At 42.0% G+C, this 22,336-nt stretch overlaps 2 protein-coding genes and 1 non-coding gene across 3 annotated transcripts in view; 1 reads left to right on the top strand and 2 right to left on the bottom strand.

Annotated features, from left to right (window-relative positions):
* Positions 1–1,939: 1,939 nt before the first annotated feature.
* HSPA9 (heat shock protein family A (Hsp70) member 9) lies at positions 1,940–21,316 on the bottom strand. The gene is made up of 17 exons (XM_026001344.2): positions 20,776–21,316; positions 19,040–19,098; positions 18,711–18,798; positions 17,119–17,300; positions 15,622–15,746; positions 14,803–14,876; positions 14,614–14,720; positions 13,456–13,618; positions 12,889–12,981; positions 10,067–10,276; positions 8,108–8,335; positions 7,073–7,177; positions 6,338–6,455; positions 5,800–5,894; positions 5,370–5,462; positions 4,561–4,701; positions 1,940–4,256 (listed from the first exon to the last, which is right to left on the bottom strand). The coding sequence occupies exons 1-17, from the start codon at positions 20,854–20,856 to the stop codon at positions 4,179–4,181; spliced, it is 2,040 nt and encodes a 679-aa protein (XP_025857129.1). The 5' UTR covers positions 20,857–21,316; the 3' UTR covers positions 1,940–4,178.
* On the bottom strand, positions 9,593–9,663 carry LOC112922026 (small nucleolar RNA SNORD63). The gene has a single exon (XR_003235366.1). It is a non-coding gene; the product is annotated as a small nucleolar RNA SNORD63 (small nucleolar RNA).
* The window catches only part of CTNNA1 (catenin alpha 1), a 308,835-nt gene continuing 307,550 nt past the window's right edge, over positions 21,052–22,336 (top strand). Inside the window, exon 1 of the mRNA XM_072728459.1 lies at positions 21,052–21,403. The gene's annotated coding sequence lies outside the window, so the exon portion shown is untranslated. The remainder of the gene's footprint in view (positions 21,404–22,336) is intronic.

Genomic DNA, 22,336 nt, shown 5'->3' with positions numbered 1-22,336 from the left:
AGGAACCTATCAACCAATATAGGATGTAGCCTTTATTTGGTTTCTGGTTTAACATTTCAAAAAGTTGTGAACCAGGCGTCCAGCTGGTTTAGTAGGTACAGCATGTGAATCTTGATCTCAGGGTTTGAGCCCCACATTGGGTGTAGAAATTACTTAAAATAAGCTCTTAAAGTTGTGAAATGGGTAAATTTGGACATTTGGTTGCTATTAAAGAGTTGCTCACGTTTTTTTATGTGATCATGATTTTTTTTTTCAGAATAATCCTTTTAGAAATATTAGAGTAAAATTATGAGTACGCAGCCAGTGTGGTTAAGGCTTAATGAAGATGAATAAGGATGCTTAAGAAATACAAAAGCAAAATTAATGAACTGGCAAATGCAAGGGGGACATGGACCAGAGGAGTAGGTCTTGAATTTATTAAGTTAGACCATTAAAGGTGGAATGAGTTCCCATTGAGGAAAGCAATGGTCTTAGCCCATTTGGGGTCAGGTTCCAAGAAATCAGTAAAAGCAACAGACCATTTCTTCAGAAATATATTGAATTCTAGAATTAGTGTTTTATGGACCCCCGGAAGTCACTCATGTAGACTCCCTATTCCCCTATTACTTCAAACCTCCACCTGTTGGGTCAGGAGTACAAAAACAAACCGTTTAAGAACCTGTGATTTAAAAAAAAAAAAAAAAAAAGAACCCGTAATTTAGGTTGAACTTTTTCTCATTTTTAACTAGGCTCCACACCCAGTGTGGGGCTCAAACTCATGACCCCTAGATCATCATTGTATGCTTTGCCACTGAGCCAGCCCACTTGTCCTAGGTAGCAATGTTCCTTTCCTGTTGCCTGATCTCAAACTTGAAGCTCTTAATTATTAAAGGCTGATTCAGCTGCAGTTGTTCTCTTTATGGTCAAGATTTCTGCTTTTTGGAGCACCTGGGTGGCCATCAGTCAAGCGTCCAACTCTGATTTCAGCTAAGATCCCAGGGTCATGAGCTCAAGGCCACCACTGGGTTCTGTGTTTGAGCCTGCTTAAGACTCTCCACCCTTACCCCCAAATTTCCGCTTCCTGACTGTGCTGCAGCAGAAATGGGCTTGAGGATGGTACATTGTATTAGGCTTAACCATATCAAATTGTTGATATTCAGTGTTTTTTAACCTATGGAAATAGCTGTTTCAGTGGTTCTGTAATTGCTAAATTACCTCCATACTGTACAGATTAATGTAGGTCACCCTATAGTTCCTCTATCTAAAGCTTTCACCCGTTTCGTTGTTCTGATACTAGAGGAGAGGAGACATAGCTCTTACAAAGCAGTCACAGTGATATCTGAGTTTCCAAAATCTGGCTCGTCCCTTCACTTCTATCTCATATGCCATCTATAAGAATTCACTTTTATTCTTACTGTTCCTTCTTGCTATGGAATCTCTAGCGTAAATGTTATACTGAAAATCAAGCCACCATAAAAACTTATTAAAAGTAGTTTCATAATGAATAGGTGTGGAGCATAGCATTTTATCCTCCCTGGTAATGAATATATCGATACACCTAACGCCTATGTGCTATTTCTACCAATACTACGTACAGGACTCCAAATTCAAGGAAATCATTCAGGTGAATACAAAGGGCCATTCTAGAAATGAAATGGCCTATACTCCTCAAAAATCAGTGTCCTAAAAAAGTAAAGAAACTATTATTACCTAAAAGGACAGATGCCACATGGTTTTGAAAAGATTTGACAGGGTGTGCATGTGTAAGGGGAGATGGTAGGCAAGAGGTAGGGGATCTCATACAGACTTCCCACTGAGCAGAGCCTACTGGGCTTAGGGTTTGATCCTACAACCCTGAAATCATGACCTGAGCCTTAAGTGACACCCAGGCGCCCTGAAATGCCACGTATTATTTTTGATTGAGGACTACAGTGGGAAATCACCAGTGGCAAGGGTGTGATTTTATTTTTTTAAAAGACTATTTATTCATGAGAGACAGAGAGACAGAAGCAGGCTCCATGCAGGGAGCCTGACATGGGACCAAATTCCGGGTCTCCAGGATCATGCCATGGGCCAAGGCGCTGCTAAACTGAGCCACCCAGGCTGCCCCAAGGGTGTGATTTAATTTTTTATAGATTTTTTTTAAATTTATGATAGTCACACACAGAGAGGCAGAGACATGGGCAGAGGGAGAAGCAGGCTCTATGCACCAGGAGCCCGACGTGGGATTCGATCCCAGGTCTCCAGGATCGCGCCCTGGGCCAAAGGCAGGTGCTAAACCGCTGCGCCACCCAGGGATCCCCCCAAGGGTGTGATTTTAAATGGGGAAAACTACTAACTAGTAAATTACACTCAGTGGTAGGAGGATGGTTCTGGGTGTACTAGGGCAATGACTAAGATTTGACGACGTTGTTTAGGCATCTATAAGCAGCTTATTTACTCTAACTGGAAAGACCTCTTAGCAAAGTAAAGAAGTCCTTTGGTGCCCAAGCAAGCAGTTGTCACTACAGAAGGGACAATGGATCTGAAAAATAAAAAAAACTTTGTCTTTCAAGGTTGTCTGCACCACTAGCATTTTTACTGGTAGGTAACTGAAATACTGTCCCATGTGTTCACTACACATGGGGTAGCTTGAGATGTTATCTGAGTTCCTTTCCAAGCAGTGGTTTTACCTGATAGCAAGGATGAATCTGTAATAAAAAGCCACTGGTTTATAACTGGGGTGCTTTAGAAGTCCTTGGAGGCAGGGGTGCTTATTATCACAATGATTAGGATACTCTAGAGGCATTCAATGGGGAAAGGCTGACCAAAGATGTTACAATATGTCAAAAAATAATCTTTTACAAAGAGTTACTGTACATCCCACAAGGTTCCCAAGTATTCATGTAGCTGAAAATTTGAGCCTAGGATTTATTTTTCATAGGAATCTCCACAAGTGTTTACATGGGTGTTAAGGAACACTTAAAATTTCCAGGAATGTAATTACTGTGTAAACAATCTCCTTTACATTAAAGCACTATACTGACTTAATTGTACAGCAATTTCATTTCTAGATATCACAAAATAAAAGGAGGTATTACATCTAACAGGATCTAAGCCCATGTTCTTGAACAGTAGATTCCTTTGAGCACAGTATATGGCAGTAATCCATGAAAAGAAGGGGGGGGGGGGAGATCTGCTGGAAAACTTGTGGAAAGAATTCTTCACATTTAAATAAATAGGAAAGATATTCACCCTTCTTCTGAAGGTGTCCACATGTAATTGCAACTACATGACAGGATATGGGAAAAGGCAACCCATTCAAGATTAAACAGGAGAAATGTTGGAAGCATCAGTTCCTGATGGACTTGTTCTTGGTAATTAATGCATATTATTTCATCAACCAGCCCTTCCAAATCCTGAATTTGTATTTTCAGCTGATGTTAGAAAATCCTGTATTCCACTCGAATGGCTTTAGGTCAGAGAATTTGGGGAAGTATTCATGTCCTATTCCTGAAGCTAAATCTCAGAGCCTCACTTCTCACAAACAAGAGATCAAGATACTTTTTCAGATTTATTAAAAAAAAAAAAAAAAAGCAAAACAAAAACAGAATGATCAAAAAAAGCCATCAACAAGGAAGCCAGACACAGGCCAGAAGGCAGCTAGAAAAATATGCCTTAGGAAAGTTAGGGAGCCCTATTACCCATTAAAAACACAAAGCTGTACGTAACAGCTATTTTTCTGTTGATCTAGCTACTCCTGCCCTACCCTCCAACATGGCACTGCTGGCTTGCCTTGTAAGGCCTCAGTTTCATGAAGAATTCCATGTACACATAGGCTGGTGTAGTAGTTCTTAATTCACTAGATCTCATCCCCATATGGTCTCATTCCAGGTGTGTGGCCAACTACCTTCATCATTCTTAGAGATGGTTTCACCTCTTGAAAATACAGCTACTAAAGCACAAAACATTGTTTTTATAATGATCAACAAATCTTCCCCTCCCTTTACATGCAGGTGATAAATGACTACAGAGTACTCTGAATTTTGTACGGTTGAAATTCTCATTAAATGATCATTAGCTTATGGTCACTAAATTTACATATTAAGGAAATTATATATAGAATACTGCAAAAACACAGTAAAAGACTGAAGTTTGCCCATTTCTGCTCAGAAGTCCCTTCACTCCCAAGCATCATATTTCGACTCCAAAGTTTGGCATTACTGTTTTTCCTCCTTTTGATCTTCCTTTTGTTCCCCAGTGCCAGAACTTCCAGAGCCTTCTCGCTCAGATGCCATCTGTTAAAATATTTGAGAGCAACTCATTTAATGTTAAGGCTGACAGTTTGCACTTTGGTAAACTAAAAAATGGAGGCATGTCCTGCCTCTTCCACTCTCTCCCTCCTTGTACACTACTGTTGGCTTCTGTGTGTCCCTTTGGCTGCTATTACCCTCCCTCCAACGCAGAGTCAAGAAGGCAGGAAAAGTATTTCCAACTCCAATACTGTTTCATAGTGCCATCAATGATAATTATCAACAGCGGTTCTATTAAGATCAAGTTAGGAGCAAATTCATTGCGCAAAATGCCCTTCAGCCCACATACCTTTTTGTATGCCATTTCAAAGAGCTTCAGTGATGCTTGCTGAAGGGAAGATGCTGCCTGCCTTATGTTTTCTCCTGTTTCACTGTCTTTTCGAGCCAGAAGTTCCCTCATTTTGGAAATCTCTTCTTTCAGCTTGTTGCACTTAAAAAAAAAAATTTTTTTTTTCTGGGTTTCTTATCCCATTTTATGTAGCAGTAATAACTCAAATATTAAAAAACAAATTCCTAGGGCAGCCCAGGTGCCTCAGCGGTTTAGCGCTGCCTTCAGCCCAGGTTGTGATCCTGGAGACCCGGGATGGAGTCCCATGTCTGGCTCCCTGCATGGAGCTGCTTCTCCCTCTGCCTCTCTCTCTCATGCTCTGTGTCTTTCATGAATAAATAAATAAAATCTAAAAAACAAAACAACAACAAAAAAAAAACAAATTCCTATCACTGACAACTTGTCCTTAGAATTCTATCTACATTTTCTTATTTTTAAAAAAAGATTTGGGAGTGAGAGCAAGCATGCACGTATGCGCCCACGTCCATGCATGAACGGGGGGGAGGAGCACAGGGAGAAGCAGACTCCTCAATCCCAGGACCCTGGGATCATGACCTGAGCTGAATGCAGACACCCAACTAAGCCACCCCAGCGCCCCTCCATTTATTTGTGAAACAGCCCCAAATGTTTATATGAAAAAGAAATATAAAGCCTCTCAGAAACAAAAACTACTGCCGAATGCCTATCAAGACCCACACAGAAAAACAAACTTCATTGACACTGGTGACACTACCTCTTAACTTCATTAACTATTTTAAAAGAGGACTCACTTCCTCAGCAGGCAATTGGTCCTTGAATTCTTCCATTTTTGTTTCTGTGTCATGAATGATTCCTTCAGCCATATTAACTGCTTCAACCCGTTCCTAAGAGAAATTAGAAATTTAGTATAAAGACTTCCCAAACAACCAGTTGGCTGAATGTCCCCACTGAGCAAGACCACATGCTAAGTGATGCATACAGTTACAGAATAAAAACAAATTACTGTGGTCTGAAGTAGTCTAGGATGTCGATAAGGGATTTTCGCTGAGATCGTAGAACATAAGAATTCTGATACGGAAAGACTGAGAGAAGCATTCCACACAAAAGCTTCCAGCAAAGAGGGAAGGAGGATAGATTCCAAGAAAGATTACAAAGATGATCAAGGATACATCTCCAAACTCCCACTTTCACCTCCCAGCTGCAGAGGCAGAAAGTAGTTACCTTCTTTCGCCGGTCTTCCTCAGCATACTTTTCTGCATTTTTAACCATATTTTCAATATCATCTTTGCTTAACCCACCAGAAGACTGAATCACAACTACAGTGAGGGAAAAAAAAAGGCATCCTGTTATTTTCCAAGTAAAATCATCTGCTTCTTATTCTATCGTATTAAGAAAAATGAGTATTTCTGTTCAGAGTAGCCGATTTTGAGGTGTATTATAAAAGACAGGAAAACCTTGTACTCCTACAATAAAAAGAAGAAAATGAAGGGTCTGAAATACACAGACCAAACTGACCTGCCTGCTTACCAAAACTTCAATAATCCAGAAGCCCAGTGTTTGCTTATTTATCTGGGGTAATAAACATCACACTTGTTAATTTGAACCTGCCAATCCAAGAGAAAAGAGGCAAAAAGGACTGACTCCTCTCCCCTAAGGCTGGGGGTAAAGATATGTACAACCTAGAAGGTCTAGTTCTCAAACAGAGGAACTCCAAGGTCCCTCGCCTCACTCTGACAGTCTGATAAATAAGAGTACTTACTCTGCTGCTCACGTCCTGTACCCTTATCTTTGGCTGAAACATGTACAATCCCATTGGCATCAATGTCAAATGTAACTTCAATCTGAGGGACTCCACGAGGGGCTGGGGGAATTCCAATCTAAAATAAATACACAGTATTAAGTTTCCCCCCTAAGAGGTCCAGTGTTCTTTTCCATATCTGTACAGTTTTCTGGGTAAACAAGTAACTTGTTCCTGGGAGGAACAAACAACACTTAAAATGTACAAAACCACAAGTTTCTAATAAGGGTAGAAGTTTCATTGCTACCTGAAATAAACAGGGCCCAGTAAAAGATTCACCACAGCAAGTAACCATAATGGCTTTATGTACCCAAGGACCTAGTGAATGAAAGGAAAAGTCTCCACGACTTTTCATCTCCCAAGAACTAATAAACAATGCTGACAAAGGCCAATAGCGTATATCTTAAATTAGCAATCAGGAATTTTTCCTGATTAATATTGTTTATGAATATTTTCCTGGCTCTTTTATTTATCATCTTCTTGATGAAGTTCCTAAGACACAGAGAACAAACAAGACTTTCAGGGAAAAATTGAAGCCATGGGTATCCAGCTGCAGAATTCATCTGTACATTGAACTAAGGTAACAGACTAGGTCCTTGTGTTTTAGTGTTTTGGTTATCATTAAGGGTTAAAATATAGTTTAACTGTATAGTAAAAGGAATGAGAAATATACTATCCATGATTCCTCATACCTACCAAAGTAAATTGTCCAAGAAGTTTGTTGTCTCCAGCCATCTCTCTTTCACCCTGACACACTTTAATCTCCACTTGAGTTTGACCATCAGCAGCTGTAGAAAACACCTAGGGAGAAAGAAATTCTCTGGATTGGCAGTCTGATCAGGCTAATTCCCTTATATAAAGTGCAAGCCAAAGAAAGAAATTCACATCTCAACACTTTAGAGTCCAAGGTGCAGGATGTTCCGAACAAAGGCTTATTAAATCTCTGCAGGGAACAGGAGTAGGATTAATTAGCATAGTCAAAGGGTATACAATAGCTACTGTTTCAACTAAGTAAATGCACTATACAAAACAGGAGCATTCACAAAAAAGGCTTCCCAAGAGGAGGAGCTTAAAAGATGAAATGTTGAAACATGCTCATCTGAAGAGATAGATCAGAGACCATGTCATTTATTTTATGCTCAGTCACAGAAGTCACCAGTTTTCTTCAGAATGATGTGTTGGCAATATATGACTGAACAAATAGCAATATCTGTTAGGTATTAACAGCTTTTCAAAAAAACTTCAAAATTGGGAAAGATAAGAAATAGTTCTTAATCTAAGACAGGAAAAAAAAAAAAAAAAAAGAAGTGAGCCACTGTCCAACTAGCCCTGCTTGGTATCTAAGGAACCCCCGCCATCACTCACCCATAAAATAAGTACACTCCCCTAATCTTGGCCAGTTTCTTCTCTTTACTGCCTTTCAGAACAGTACAGAAGAGCACAGGGAATTTAGTCCCAAATGATGAAGCTCCTTCTGTAAAGTTATTTTAATCTGGTAAAGGAAACTACTGATACCCTCCCTACAATGATCACTGTTGACAGGTAATAACTTTTTCAGGAACAACAAAAAAAATCTCCCAAAAAACAAGATTCTTAGCACCCACTCAACTATTATGGACTCTCAATACAGAAAGCAAAGTATTCTAGGAAAAGCTCCACAAGAGGGGGTGCAATCACATCTCTCAGAGACCCTAGTATCTCCATGACAATGTAGGAGTAGGTGACTCTTACCTGGCTTTTCTTGGTTGGAATAGTGGTGTTTCTGTTGATAAGTTTGGTAAAAACACCTCCCAGAGTCTCAATACCCAGAGACAGAGGAGTGACATCCAGGAGCAGCACATCTGTGACATCACCAGCTAACACACCTCCCTGAATGGCAGCTCCGATGGCCACAGCCTCATCAGGATTGACAGCTTTGCTTGGGGCTCGGCCAAAGAGATCCTGTACAGTCTGCTGAACCTGAGCCATCAAGAAAAAAGAACCTGTCACTCATTACTAAGTGGCAACTACTCAAAAGGGAAGAGCACACGTGTCCCAAAAATCACAGCAAAATCTCAGGACAAGCTGCTACAGATCCAAGAATATTCACTCAAGTTACTATTTCATATTTTAGTTTTTCTTAAATGACCTATATGTGCCAAGTGGGTAACACTCAAATATTTGACTATCATTCATAGCCCTTTTAAGATTTGAGAAGAATTTTTGTTACTAGGTTTCCCACAGAAGACATTAAATTAGAAACAGAGGTGAAGGGATGCCTTGGTGGCATAGTACACCGAATGCTGGACTCTTGATTTCAGCTCAGGTCATGACCTCAGGGTCCTGGGATCGGCCATGTTGGGCTCTGCACTTGGCATGGAGTCTGACTGTCCCTCTCCCTCCACTCTTCCCCCAGCTCATGTGCTCACTCTCTCAAATAAAATCTTAAAACCAACTCCTGATCTCAGCTCACTCAGGTCTTGACCTTCACTCTGGACAGGGAGTCTACTTAAACACCAAGAAAAAAGAAACAGGATACAAGACACTAGAATTCAGATATACTCCAACTCCTCTTTGTACAGTTCAACTAAAAACTAACTTAAAAGCACCAGTGGCTGGGGCAGCCCAGGTGGCTCAGTGGTTTAGTGCCACCTTCAGCCTAGGGTGGGATCCTAGAGTCCTAGGATGGAGTCCCGCCTCAGGCTCCCTGCATGGAGCCTGCTTCTCCCTTTGCCTCTCTCGAGTAAGTAAAATATTTTTTTTAATTAATTAATTAATTTATTTGAGAGAGACAGACAGACACACATGCGCGCAGAGACAGGCAGAGGGCGAAGCAGGCTCTATGCAGGAAGCCCGACGGGAGACTCGATCCCGGGACTCCAGGATCACGCCCTGGGCCGAAGGCAGGCGCTTAAACCGCTGAGCCATCCAGGCTGCCCTAAATAAATAAAATCTTGAAAAAGCACCAGTGATTAATTCAATAATTCAACACTGGTGCTAATGTGAGGTTTGTTTTTCCCTCCTGCTTATTTTACTAATGCTAGAAAAAAGTGCTATTTAAATAGCTTCTGGGATAATTTGTTAACCTAAAGATATCTTCCTGGTCCAAAGCCTCTTTTTCTTAGTGTTTATTCTTTGCATATTTTCCTTAGCCCAGAAACCCCAAAGGAAAAATTACTACCAAGGCCCAAGATAATTCTATTCAAGCTATACAAGAATTGCATCTTCAACAGGTTCTGTGCTCAGTCATTAGTTTTCCACACACCTATCTTATCAGAATGATGTGTTGATAAAATCCATCATTGCACAAGTCTCTGTTGAAGAGATAGTTAGAAACCCCAAACACCATAGTGCAAAGACACTCATGTCCATAATCGCCTCTACAGGCTAGATACTACCAAAGTTTTAAGCTATCTCTGATCTCAAACTTTGTTTCATTCCTAAAATACTCCCAAGAATGAAGGTCAGGATCCTCCATGCTTCCACCTCAAAGACATTCTGCCCTTCCCAATCCTTTTTCTGACACCTTTTAATTAAAGAGAAAAAGAAAAAAAAAAGCTAAAAAACAACTGTAGTGAGGGCACAAATTCATCCTTTCAGCTCACTGTGGCAGGAACACCACATACTCATGTCCCTACACAAACCATTTGTCTAGAAAAAGCATGTGCTTGCCCTCTGCTTTTCCATGCCAAGGATTTTATGGGTCCATACCTTGGGCATCCTAGTCATGCCACCAACAAGAATCACTTCTCCAATGTCACTCTTGCTGACTTCTGCATCTTGCATGGCTTTTTGGCATGGAGCAATGGTTCTCCTGATTAGATCAGTGACAATGCCTTCAAACTGAGCCCGTGTCAGCTTCATATTCAAATGCTTGGGTCCAGAAGCATCCATAGTTAGATATGGCAAATTAATGTCGGTCTGCAAAGGAAGCAGAGAGAACATGCGTAGTGGTGACGTTTCTATATTACTTCAAATAAAGCAAGACCACAGTCCCACATTAGGAAGACTTTCAAAGTTACTGGGAGAGTGATACCCACTTTGCATGAATGGCTACCAAAGACAATGACTCTTTGTCATTAAGATTAGAGGTCTTCTATTCCCAAAGGCAAAAATTCTAGAAACTGTTACCAACAATGAAGATTGGGATAGCAAGGAAAATCCCCCTTCAGGACACAAAGAACAGTTCCACTAAACATACTTTAAGAGTCATACCACTGTTTTCTGTAACCATGTTTTCAAAAACTCTGTACACACACACAATTAAGTCAAAGGCATGCTTTGAACCAAATATTCTGCCCCATGCCAAGGCTTTTTAGTTTCAGGAATATGGGAAGAAAGCTGTAACAGAAATGCTAAAGGTAACTCCAAGGACTGACTTTACCACCATCGCATTCATGGTAAGCAGTATACCTTGCTACAACCATACCAGGTAACAGCCATTATTTAATAAAACCCAAATCCTAAAAAGGCCTGGATTCAGAATAGACTAAATAAAACTCATCACTAAACATGCCAAAACCTGTCTCAAGGTAGACCCTCAAACAAAATTACTTTCTACCTCCCCTCCAATTTCACGTCAAAGCATGGCCAGGGGGAAGGAGAGAGGAACAAATTCTTAACCATCTCTCATCAGGTGAACTACCCTAGCTATTTAAATGCTTAATAAATATAAATAGCAAGACTTAAAATACAACCTTCTGGAGAACACTGGTACTGAGTACTACTTTAAAGAACACCATGGGGATCCCTGGGTGGCGCAGCAGTTTGGCACCTGCCTTTGGCCCAGGGCGCGATCCTGGAGACCTGGGATCGAATCCCACATCGGGCTCCCGGTGCATGGAGCCTGCTTCTCCCTCTGCCTGTATCTCTGCCTCTCTCTCTCTCTCTCTGTGACTATCATAAATAAAAAAAAAAAATTAAAAAAAAATTTTTTAAAAAATAAAGTATTAAAATAAATAAATAAATAAATAAAGAACACCATGGACAATTTCCTTCTTTCTCTTGCAAAATGTTAATAAACCAAATAAACAGAATTTAATGATCTAAACCAATGCAATCTGGGACTCCTGGGTGGCTTAGTGGTTGAGCGTATGCCTTTTGGCTCAGGGCTTGTCCCGGAGTCCCAGGATCAAGTCTCTCTCTGTGTGTGACTATCATAAATAATAAATAAAAATTTTTAAAAATTGAAAAAAAAAAAAAAAATCTTAAAAAAAAAAAAAATCTTTCCAAACCACTCTGTAAACCCCACGAAGGTTAACACTTCTAGGAATGTATTCTATAGATTTATAATCACACATGCACAAACATTAATATTCAAGAATGCTCAACATATTTTGCTTCAACAGCAAAATGGCAGGAAACAATTCAAATGCCCATTAATAAGAATCACGCTAAAAACCACCAACCTCTCCCTTCCAAAGTGTCAAACTCCTGGGAAGAATTTTAAGCGATCTTGCAGCACTATGAACTACGTCACATAGTTCACCTCTAACCCTAACCATCACATGTTGCAGTTCTGCCACTTTGTGTGACAGCAGGGATAAAGTAACACCATCATCCTAGAGGACTATATGACTTTGTTACTCCTCACAGCTACTTTAAGAAACTTTTTTTCTTTTTTAAAATTTTTATTTATTTATGATAGGCACACAATGAGAGAGGCAGAGACATAGGCAGAGGCAGAAGCAGGCTCCATGCTCCGGGAGCCCGATGTGGGATTCGATCCTGGGTCTCCAGGATCGTGCCCTGGGCCAAAGGCAGGCACTAAACCGCTGCGCCACCCAGGGATCCCTAAAAAACTTTTTTAAATCCAAGTCTCCCCACACTGGATAATCCATGGTGAAATTAAGAACTAAAGTAGTCACAGGTTCTGCTTTCCTGCTGCTGTCGCCTGAGAACCAAGAAACAAATCTACCTTCCATCTTGTTGCATCTCTGACCCAGACCCAGCAAGCTTTATACAGTTCTATTCCTAGTGGTTAAGGCAAAGTGAAGCTTCACCTCTCAGACTGGAACAACACAGGCTGATACCTTCAACAGATGCCAACAGAGAGAAATGTATGTAAGTGTATACACCCCCGCCTTCAGCCAGGTTTCATAGCCCACTTTCTGGATTGGTGATCCAAATAATCATGAGACAATTAGAGACTCCCACAAAGAGGGATCTGAAGACAGTAGTAGTTCCTAGAAGCTCCTATTATTTCTAGGCTAATGATTCTAATTTTGCACGAGTATAGATCTTAAAAATCAGTATCTTTAAGGCAAATAAAACATATTCAGTGTCATTCAAATCCTAATTATTTTTTGGCTCTGGTATATATAATCTTATTTGGGTGGTTAACAAATTCTAGCTCATCCTTAAAGAAATAACTACTTTGTTTCTGGAAAGCCTTTTACTACCTTATAAAGGTTTTTATAATTTTACCAGAAAAGTCTAAAAAGATTAGATGGACATTACACCAATTAGAACATGCTTTTCAAATAAACTAAGGCTAAAAACATCAAGACTATTAGGATTTGTCCATAACCCACCTGCACAGATGAGGAGAGTTCACACTTAGCCTTCTCAGCAGCTTCCCGAACCCTCTGAAGTGCCATGTTGTCTTTGGTTAAATCAACCCCTGTCTACAAAATAAAAACACACAATACTAATATGAGCAAGGTAATAAATACTATTTAAAGTATAGTGATAACATATAACAACATAAAACAGAACTGTACCTTTATAAACAAGCATGAATCATTTACTACCCTTAAAAATCAGTAGGGAAAAGAAATCTTATTTTGCAAAGCCTATCTGTGCCTGGAGTCAGAAGGCTGAACTAATCATATTTCTTCCCAACCACTGGGTTCTGGCTCAAAAGAGGAGTTCCCAGAATTCCTTTGCGAACATTATACAGAGTACCATATCCTTTTTGTTTATTCCCAAACTGAAACTACAACAACCACATGTTTCAGTACACCCATAAAAGTGAAAAGCAATTATTTCAGCATTCTAGTCAATGTTCTATTAAGAGCAAAACATAAAGCAAAGATCCATCTGAATAAAGAAATTCTCAACAACCCAATGTCTACATATTAACTATACTGGTAACTAACCTCTCTTTTGAACTCCTTCACAATGTGTCGTAGCAAGGCCTGGTCAAAGTCCTCACCACCTAAGAATGTATCTCCATTGGTGGACTTCACCTCAAACACTCCTTTCTGAATCTCCAGAATAGAAATATCAAAAGTCCCACCACCTAAATCATATACAGCAATGCTAGAAAGAAAAAAGAACGAAAGGAATTAACCCCTGCTGCAAGGGTATAAATTTTAATAACCAAATGAACATAAACTTGATGGTTTCCCTGAAGTATAATAATGAAATCCAAGTTTTCTTAGGCAGTAACAAGTATGTTAAAATGTGGGCCTGATAGCTATTGGTAAATACACAGTTAAAATACATTTTTAAGGGAATCCCTGGGTGGCTCAGCGGTTTAACGCCTGCCTTTGGCCCAGGGCATGGTCCCGGAGTCCTGGGATCGAGTCCCGCATCAGGCTCCCTGCATGGTGGAGCCTGCTTCTCCCTCTGCCTGTGTCTCTGCCCCCGCCCCCCTGCCATAAATAAATTAAAAAAAAAAAAAAAAAGCTTTTAAAATACTTTTTTCAAAGCAAAATTGACAGTACTCTTTTTTTTTTTTTAATTTTTTATTTATTTATGATAGTCACAGAGAGAGAGAGAGGCAGAGACACAGGCGGAGGGAGAAGCAGGCTCCATGCGCCGGGAGCCTGATGTGGGATTCGATCCCGGGTCTCCAGGATCGCGCCCTGGGCCAAAGGCAGGCGCCAAACCGCTGCGCCACCCAGGGATCCCTCTTTTTTTTTTTTTTAAAGCAGTCTCCACGCCCAACTTAGGTTTGATCTCACCATCCTGAATTAAGAGTCACATACTCAGGGCAGCCCTGGTGGCTTAGCGGTTTAGCGCTGCCTTCCGCCCAGGGCGTGATCCTGGAGACCTGGAATCGAGACCCACATCAGGCTCCCTGCATGGAGCCTGCTTCTCCCTCTGCCTAATAAATAAACTTAAAAAAAAAAAAAAAAAAAAAAAAAAAGTCACATACTCTACCGAATGGGCCAGACACCCCCACTCACTCTTCTGAATAAATACTTGCCAATATGAATACCAAGGAAAAAAAAATGCCCAAGGTCCAGTAGGTTCATAGTTCCATTGACTGAGTCTCACAAACCTAGGTGGAGTTTACTACACAAACTTACATCTTGTCTTCTGATTTATCTAGACCATAGGCCAGCGCAGCAGCTGTGGGTTCATTAATTACTCGAAGCACATTTAGTCCAGATATCTGGCCAGCATCCTTAGTGGCCTAAAGGAAAAGAAAAAAGCATTTTCCACCCTGTGTCCTAAGTACCATTACCTTCCTGAATAAGAACACCAACTGAACTCACCTGTCTCTGAGAGTCATTGAAATAGGCTGGAACAGTGATCACAGCGTTTTTTGCTGTATGCCCAAGGTAATTTTCTGGAAAAGAATTAAAAAGTGAAATACAATCATGAGACTCTGTCAGATGAAACAGCTAATACAATTACTAATGCAAGCTAATAATCTGTCATCCTCTTGGAGCCACAGACAATACTCATCAGTTTCTTTGTATGTGACCTAATACAGAGAGACCTTTTATCTCTCAAATTAGATAGTAGTTGAAGACCCAAGATCTCACCTTTAACATTATAGTGAAGGTTCACCAGCTACAATGACCTACTCTTAAGACTTAAAACAGCCACTGGTTTCTCCAAATGGGAAGTTTTTTTTTTTTTTTAATTTTTATTTATGATAGTCAGAGAGAGAGAGAGAGAGGCAGAGACACAGACAGAGGGAGAAGCAGGCTCCATGCACCGGGAGCCCGACGTGGGATTCGATCCCGGGTCTACAGGATCGCGCCCTGGGCCAAAGGCAGGCGCTAAACCGCTGCGCCACCCAGGGATCCCCTCCAAATGGGAAGTTTGATCTAACAGAGCCCAAAGACTATTATGTAGTCTTTCAGCCTTCAATACAGAATACCACTCTACAGTGGAATAGACAAACCACCATTAGGAAACTCTGAAGATAAACTCAATATGTATGGTTATGTGTAAGCAATAATAGTTTCCCCATTTCTAGGTTTTCTGTACAACACCCACCATAGTCATCAAAGGGACATAGGGTATTTGAGTGAGGAACCATCCAGTTCTTCAAACTTTCCCAGATGGGATCTAAACCTTCTCACCTGCAGTCTCTTTCATCTTCATCAACACAAATGCTCCAATCTGACTTGGAGAATAGAGTTTTCCATGAGCTTCAACCCAGGCATCTCCATTGGAGGCACGGACAATTTTAAAGGGCACATTTTTACTGAAAGATATAAAAATTGTATTTGAAAAAATGTGCCCGCACAACCTACCATGACAAGGTGACCATACACCATGAATGTCCATCCTCTATCCCAAGAGATTCATGGCCAACAAATGAAAATTTCAAGAATCCATTTAATGAAAACCTTTAGAAAGCAGTCATTAACACGTAGAAACACCCTGATGAAACCTGAACATTCTTTACTTCCTGCCAAACACAAGATTTGTGTCCCTGCTCTGGAAGTGATTAGAGAATTACCAATGGACCCAGCAAGTCCATTACTAGGTATCTAGCAGAGAGAAACAGAGATCCTTACAAAAACTACATAAATGTTTATGGAGTATGCTTTCGAGTTTAAGATTTTACTTATTCATGGGGGGGGGGGGGGGGGCAGAGACACAGAGAAACAGGCTCCATGTGAGGAGCCTGATGCGGGAATCGATCCTGGGACTCCAGGATCACCCCCCAGCCATGAAGGCAGGTGCTCAACTGCTGAGCCACCCAGGCGTCCCTCGAGTTTATTTTTAGTAATCTCTACACCCAAAATGGAGTTTTAACACCCACAACCCTGAGAGATCAAGAGTCACAAGTTCTTTTGACTGAGACTGCCAGGCACCTCTGTAGCAGTATTCTTAATAGCTCCCAGATGCCCATTAACTTACAAACCAATAAATAAAATGTAATATACAGCTTACCCTTACACCATGGGTTCTAAATGCACTGGTCCACTTATATGTGAATATTTTTGGGTAAATACAATACTGTAAAAGATTTCCTCCTCCTTATGACTTAACATTTTTTTAAAATCCTAAGGTAGTTTACTAAAACATGATAAACAATACACAATAAACATTCGAAATGTGGTATCAACTGCCTATGTTATCAGCAAGGTTTCTGTTCAACAGTAGGCTATCAGTACGTTTTGGGTAGTCAAAAAATTATACACAGGTGTTCAAATGCATGAAGGGTCAGCCCCACAATGCCCCGTGGGTTTAAGGGTCAAATGTATATGCATACGATGTAAATGTAATCTGGCCATAAAAAAGATACAAAGTACTGATACATGTTACAGCACAGACAAATGCTGAAAACATTGCTGAACAGCACATGATGGGGCCTATGCCTTATATGCCATCAATTTATGTGGTCCCTAAATGACTAGCCAAATCTTCACGTCATGCCAATACATAGTGAAGCCCTATTATCTGAAGGCAGGAAAAAAACTTTTGAAGGAGACACCCTTTTGGTAGGGGCAGGACATGCCCGCATGGACAGTATGTAAAACTCCAAAATTCTTAGATGCTCCAAGAATCTTGGTGAAAAGATTCTCCTCATAGCCTCTAGAAGTAACTATGCTTTTCCTATTACTTACATGTCTTTCTGTACTTCAGGGTCATCATATCGCCGGCCAATGAGACGCTTGGTGGCATAGAATGTGTTGTTTGGGTTGGTGACAGCCTGCCTCTTGGCTGGCATGCCAACAAGTCGCTCACCATCTGATGTAAAGGCCACAACTGAAGGGGTGGTTCTTGCACCTTCAGCATTCTCTAGCACCTAAAACTCCCAGAGACAGACGGAAAATGAGGTTCCAGTCACCACACTAGTCTTTGTTATTGTTTTAAGACACAAAACAGCTGTCAAATCACAAAACAAATGCTCAACAATAGTACTAATCGGCATGCTTTTATGCTCTGTGAAAGCTCCTAAATACCTCCTCTTTGAGGTACATGTTTTAAGTATTTTTCTTTACTTTTTAAAAACAGACTTTATTCAGTTAATGTATTTAAGAGAGAGACATACACATGCACACACAGCTGAGTACAGAGCCTGATGTGGGGCTCCATTTCACATCCCTGACACCATGACCTGAGCTGAAATCAGTATTTGGGACACCTAACCAACAGTTACCCAGGTGCCCCTAAAAATATTTTTTTTTATTTTTTTTTTTTAATTTTTATTTATTTATGATAGTCACAGAGAGAGAGAGGCAGAGACATAGGCAGAGGGAGAAGCAGGCTCCATGCACCGGGAGCCTGATGTGGGATTCGATCCCGGGTCTCCAGGATCGCGCCCTGGGCCAAAGGCAAGCGCCAAACCACTGAGCCACCCAGGGATCCCTCCTAAAAATATTTTTAATTCTTTTTATAACTAAAAACAAAAACACAAATAAATATCAGATCTTTCACACTAAGATAATGGAACAAGGTACTTCTACTTCAATTTTTTTCATGCTACTACAAGCTTCAGGCATTTAAAAAAGAAATTGCCAAATAATTCAGGAATACCAGGTGCTCTGCATCTTATAAAGAAACCAGTGGGAATAAAGGTTTTATGAACAAACCAAGGAGGTCCTTCAGGAGGAACAGCCTCTGTCACAGTAAAAGCTCCTAAGATGCAGCCTACATGTTATATATTCACTTGCTTCTAGACTCTTCTTGCACCTTCAGCCATGGTTCATCTGACTTATAAAATGCATGATTCTGATGACAGAAATAATCCACAGAGCAAGTCATCCCAATTGGTCCTAAATGCGAACAGTCCTATCTCTATGCTAGGACACCCTTAAATCCTGGTGTCAAATCCACGCACTTTACAGCATCTTGCAATTAAGTACATAGGTCAGCCTCAAAAGAAACTTAGGAACTTAGAATCAGCTTTTAGAATGTCCCTTATCGGGATCCCTGGGTGGCGCAGTGGTTTGGCGCCTGCCTTTGGCCCAGGGCGCGATCCTGGAGACCCGGGATCGAATCCCACATCCGGCTCCCGGTGCATGAAGCCTGCTTCTCCCTCTTCCTGTGTCTCTGCCTCTCTCTCCCTCTCTCTCTGTGACTATCATAAATAAATAAAAATTAAAAAAAGAATATTAAAAAAAATAGAAATGTCCCTTATCTAAGCCAAAAGGCACAGAATCCCAGATTGGATGCTAACTCCTATTTGAGATCCAGAGCTTCCAAACATGCTCACCTTTGCTTGTTTACCTTCCATAACTGCCACACAGGAGTTGGTAGTACCCAAATCAATACCGACAACTGCTCCTTTGATTGCTTCTGATCTGTAAGACATTTAAAAAAATACTATGGTTATAGTTATCTTAAGTGGTCTCCAGAATGGTTGCAGGAATACACACAAAAAAGACTACTTGATACCATGGAAATAGTTGTGGCTTAAATAATGTACAAATTAAAACCGATATGTCACTTTTTTCTTGGTGGAAGAGTTAATCACAAGTTTAGAGACCACTACTCTAGAGTTTAGTATTTTATTATTTCTCAAAGAAAGTAAGTTACACTTACGCATAGTCCCGCCTTGAAACAATTCTAAAAGCCTCATGACTAAGGCCATTCCATCCATCCTAAAAAACATCAACAAAGACATGAAAATTTGAGCTGCTTCCCATTATTTTCCTGAAGAACACAAAAGTGTTAACTTTCATTCTGGTAACCACATACTGAAAAGAAAATCTTATATATGAGTTCTTGTGGAGACAAATTTATTCGAATACGAATTCCCCAAATAACGAGGGATAAAAATATAAAATTGTGTTGAATTACATTATTACAGAGCTTCTCAACCTTAGCACTACGGATTTTTTTAACCAAATCTTCGTTGTGGGGGGCTGCTCTATGCATTGTAGGATGTTTAACAGCATCCTCGGCCTCTACTGCTAGAAGCCAGTAGGCCCCCCAAGTTTTTACAAGTTATCTCCAGATATCCCCTTAGGAGGCAGAGCTGTTCTCCCTCGAAAATCACTGCTTACAAAATACTATTCAGATACTTCTCAATTTCATAATCAGAAGCAGGGTACAGTTATCTAAGCCCGACTAGTTGTGTTCCAGCTGCAGATCTCAATCATTCAAATGTATTTCCCGATCTAGTCAAGCTAACACCGCAAGGGAACTAGGACCGGCAACAGAGGGGAGTCACTTTATAAAAACACTTTATGGGGATCCCTGGGTGGCGCAGCGATTTGGCGCCTGCCTTTGGCCCAGGGCGCGATCCTGGAGACCCGGGATCGAATCCCACATCAGGCTCCCGGTGCATGGAGCCTGCTTCTCCCTCTGCCTGTGTCTCTGCCTCTCTCTCTCTCTGTGACTATCATAAATAAATAAAAAAAAAAACTAAAAAAAAAAAAAAACACTTTATGAATGGCTTCAAAGCAGGATCAAACCTAATTTCAGAATACTTTCAAGCCTTCTTCTTCTTTTTTACTATCTTATTTATTCGAGAGAGAGAGAGAGAGAGAGAGAGAGAGAGAGAGAGAAGCAGGCTCCATGCAGGGAGCCCGATGCGGGACTCGATCCCAGGCCTCCAGGATCAGGCCCTGGGCCGAAGGCAGGCGCTAAACCGCTGAGCCACCCAGGAATCCCTTCTTTTTTTAACCCCACGTTGAGTGCGAAGAGAGAGACAGTTTCCGTTCTCCAAAGATATGTTCGGTCTTACACGATAATGACGAAAACTACTACTTGGCCATTTCCCGATCTTATTTTTTCTTAAAAAAAAAAAAAAAAAAAAAAAAAAAAACTTACGCCAAAGATTCTTTTAGAACTACAGGCAAATGTTCCTAAGTAAGAAAATCTGTGCTTGCCTTTCACTTTACTAAGATGCTTTTCTTCTTTCTTTCCATAATAACGGGATCTTTGCACAGTATTTTAGAGAAAAGTAGCAGTCACCCTTCGACTTGTAAACGAAACCTACAATAACGGTTCCCTCCCGTTAGTCCCTCCCGAGGGACTAAAATCGGGTCCCTCGCCCGCACGGCCCAAACCGTACAATCAGCCGCTGAACGTCCGCTATCCGCTACTTCCCAAAGTAAAACTACATGCTCGTAAGGGGTGTGACTCAGCAGAGCCTGAGACATGGAAGCCGAACCCTGAGTTAGGCCCTGCAACGGTAGCACTAGTTACCGAAGGCTGGGTATCTCCTCCTTCCACATCCCACCACTGCCGGCTAATTCTGTCTCTGAAGGGCGAGACCTGCCGCGGGAGGTCAAGGCCGGGGGCTCCTCGGAGAAGGCCCGACAGTTCCTTACCTTGTGGCGGGCGGCTGTGGGGCCCCGGGAGGCTGCCGCGCCGACAAGACGAGCTGCCGCGGCTCGGCTGGCACTTATCATGGCGGCTGGACGGTGGAAGTATCGAGGGCAACACGCGACCGGACGGACAGGAGCTGCGCAGCGCGACGGCGGTAGCGCTTCTGGAAACCTCCAACCACGTGGGGTGGGGGGCGGGGGCTAGTCGCTGAGGCCCGGAGGACCGCTCTTCCGCTGAGACGCCGCCCGCGCTGCCTGACCGGAGACTACCTGACAGCCACTCCTGGAATTAGGGTACATGGCTGATACACATCGCGGCATGACGGCTGGAAAAAGGGTATCTTTTCGTTCCGGCTACCACAAGCCTGGGCTCAGGGAGTGGCGAGGGGGCTAAGAGAGGTGTACAGGCAGTACGCTGGACAGCCCCGGGCCTCGGCGGCAGGAAAGACTCAAGGTCACACGACTAAATTACGGCCCGATTACAGTGTCCTTGCGTCAGTTGCGTGGAAGGAGGAGCATGCTGCGCCTGCGCAGCTGGCATCCTGCTGCGTGCCTAAGGCGCATGTGCGCAGGGAGCGGCGGAAACCCGGACGGAGCCTAATCGCATCGCTCATTGGCCGTTCCAGCGCACGTGAGTCTGGCCCGCGCGTAGCCCCGGGGAGCCGTAGCCCGTGCGTCACCCGCTCGCCTCGGCGTTCTCCTCGCTCGGGTTTTTGGAGGAGGGCGCGGTCGAGTCCTGGGCCTTTGTCCAATGAAAATCTCTGGCTCAGGACGTTGGTTGCCTGGTGTGTGCTCGTCTTCTGGTGGCCTGTTGCGGCGGTTTGAATTGCGCCTGTTTACCGCAGGGCTCTCTGGTTTCGAACTATGAAAGACGCCTTTCGTTCCTACGGAGTGTTAGGTTGAGTTAGGCTAGTTTTCGTGCAGACTCTCGAGAAAAGAAAATACTTGAGACTCTTAGGCTTCCAAGCTCCTCCCCTGCATCTCAAACCGTGTGCTGGTTCCCAGGGGCAGAGCTGGGGGGCTCTACAAAGAGATGGTAGTGGCCACTGAACTGTGACCACTTCTGGGTTTGTTTGTTTTTTTAAGATTTTATTTATTCATGAGAAACACAGAGGCAGAGATATAGGCAGAGGGAGAAGCAGGCTCTGCAGGGAGCGTGATGCAGGACTGGATCCCAGGGCCCCCCGCAGGTCAGGACCTGAACTGAAGGCAGATACTCAACCACTGAGCCATCCAGGTGCCCCTGGTTTTAAAGAGATGTAATTTGCTGATTGAAGAAAATATGTACTGGAGTGTCTACCATGTGTCGGACATGATTTTAAGTGGTGGGAATACAGTGAAAGCAAAACGTGAATTCACTGATAAGGTGACAGTGAGATTGTGCTTGATTTTAAAGGTGAAGCAACTTGTCCGCTAAGTCCTATTTCGAACGAGAAGGATGCTCCCCCCCTTAAGTGATCACGACTGTGTGAGGAATTCTGGAGGGAATGTCAGGGCAAATTTGGGAGGGAAAGAAGGTACCCAAAGACTTTTCATTGTAAGGGGGATGGGAATAAGAAACAGA

Source organism: Vulpes vulpes, chromosome 12 (assembly GCF_048418805.1).
Source record: "Vulpes vulpes isolate BD-2025 chromosome 12, VulVul3, whole genome shotgun sequence".
Classification (NCBI taxonomy): domain Eukaryota; kingdom Metazoa; phylum Chordata; class Mammalia; order Carnivora; family Canidae; genus Vulpes; species Vulpes vulpes.
Note: the sequence above shows the minus strand (reverse complement) of the source record. Positions and strands in the feature narration are given on the sequence as shown.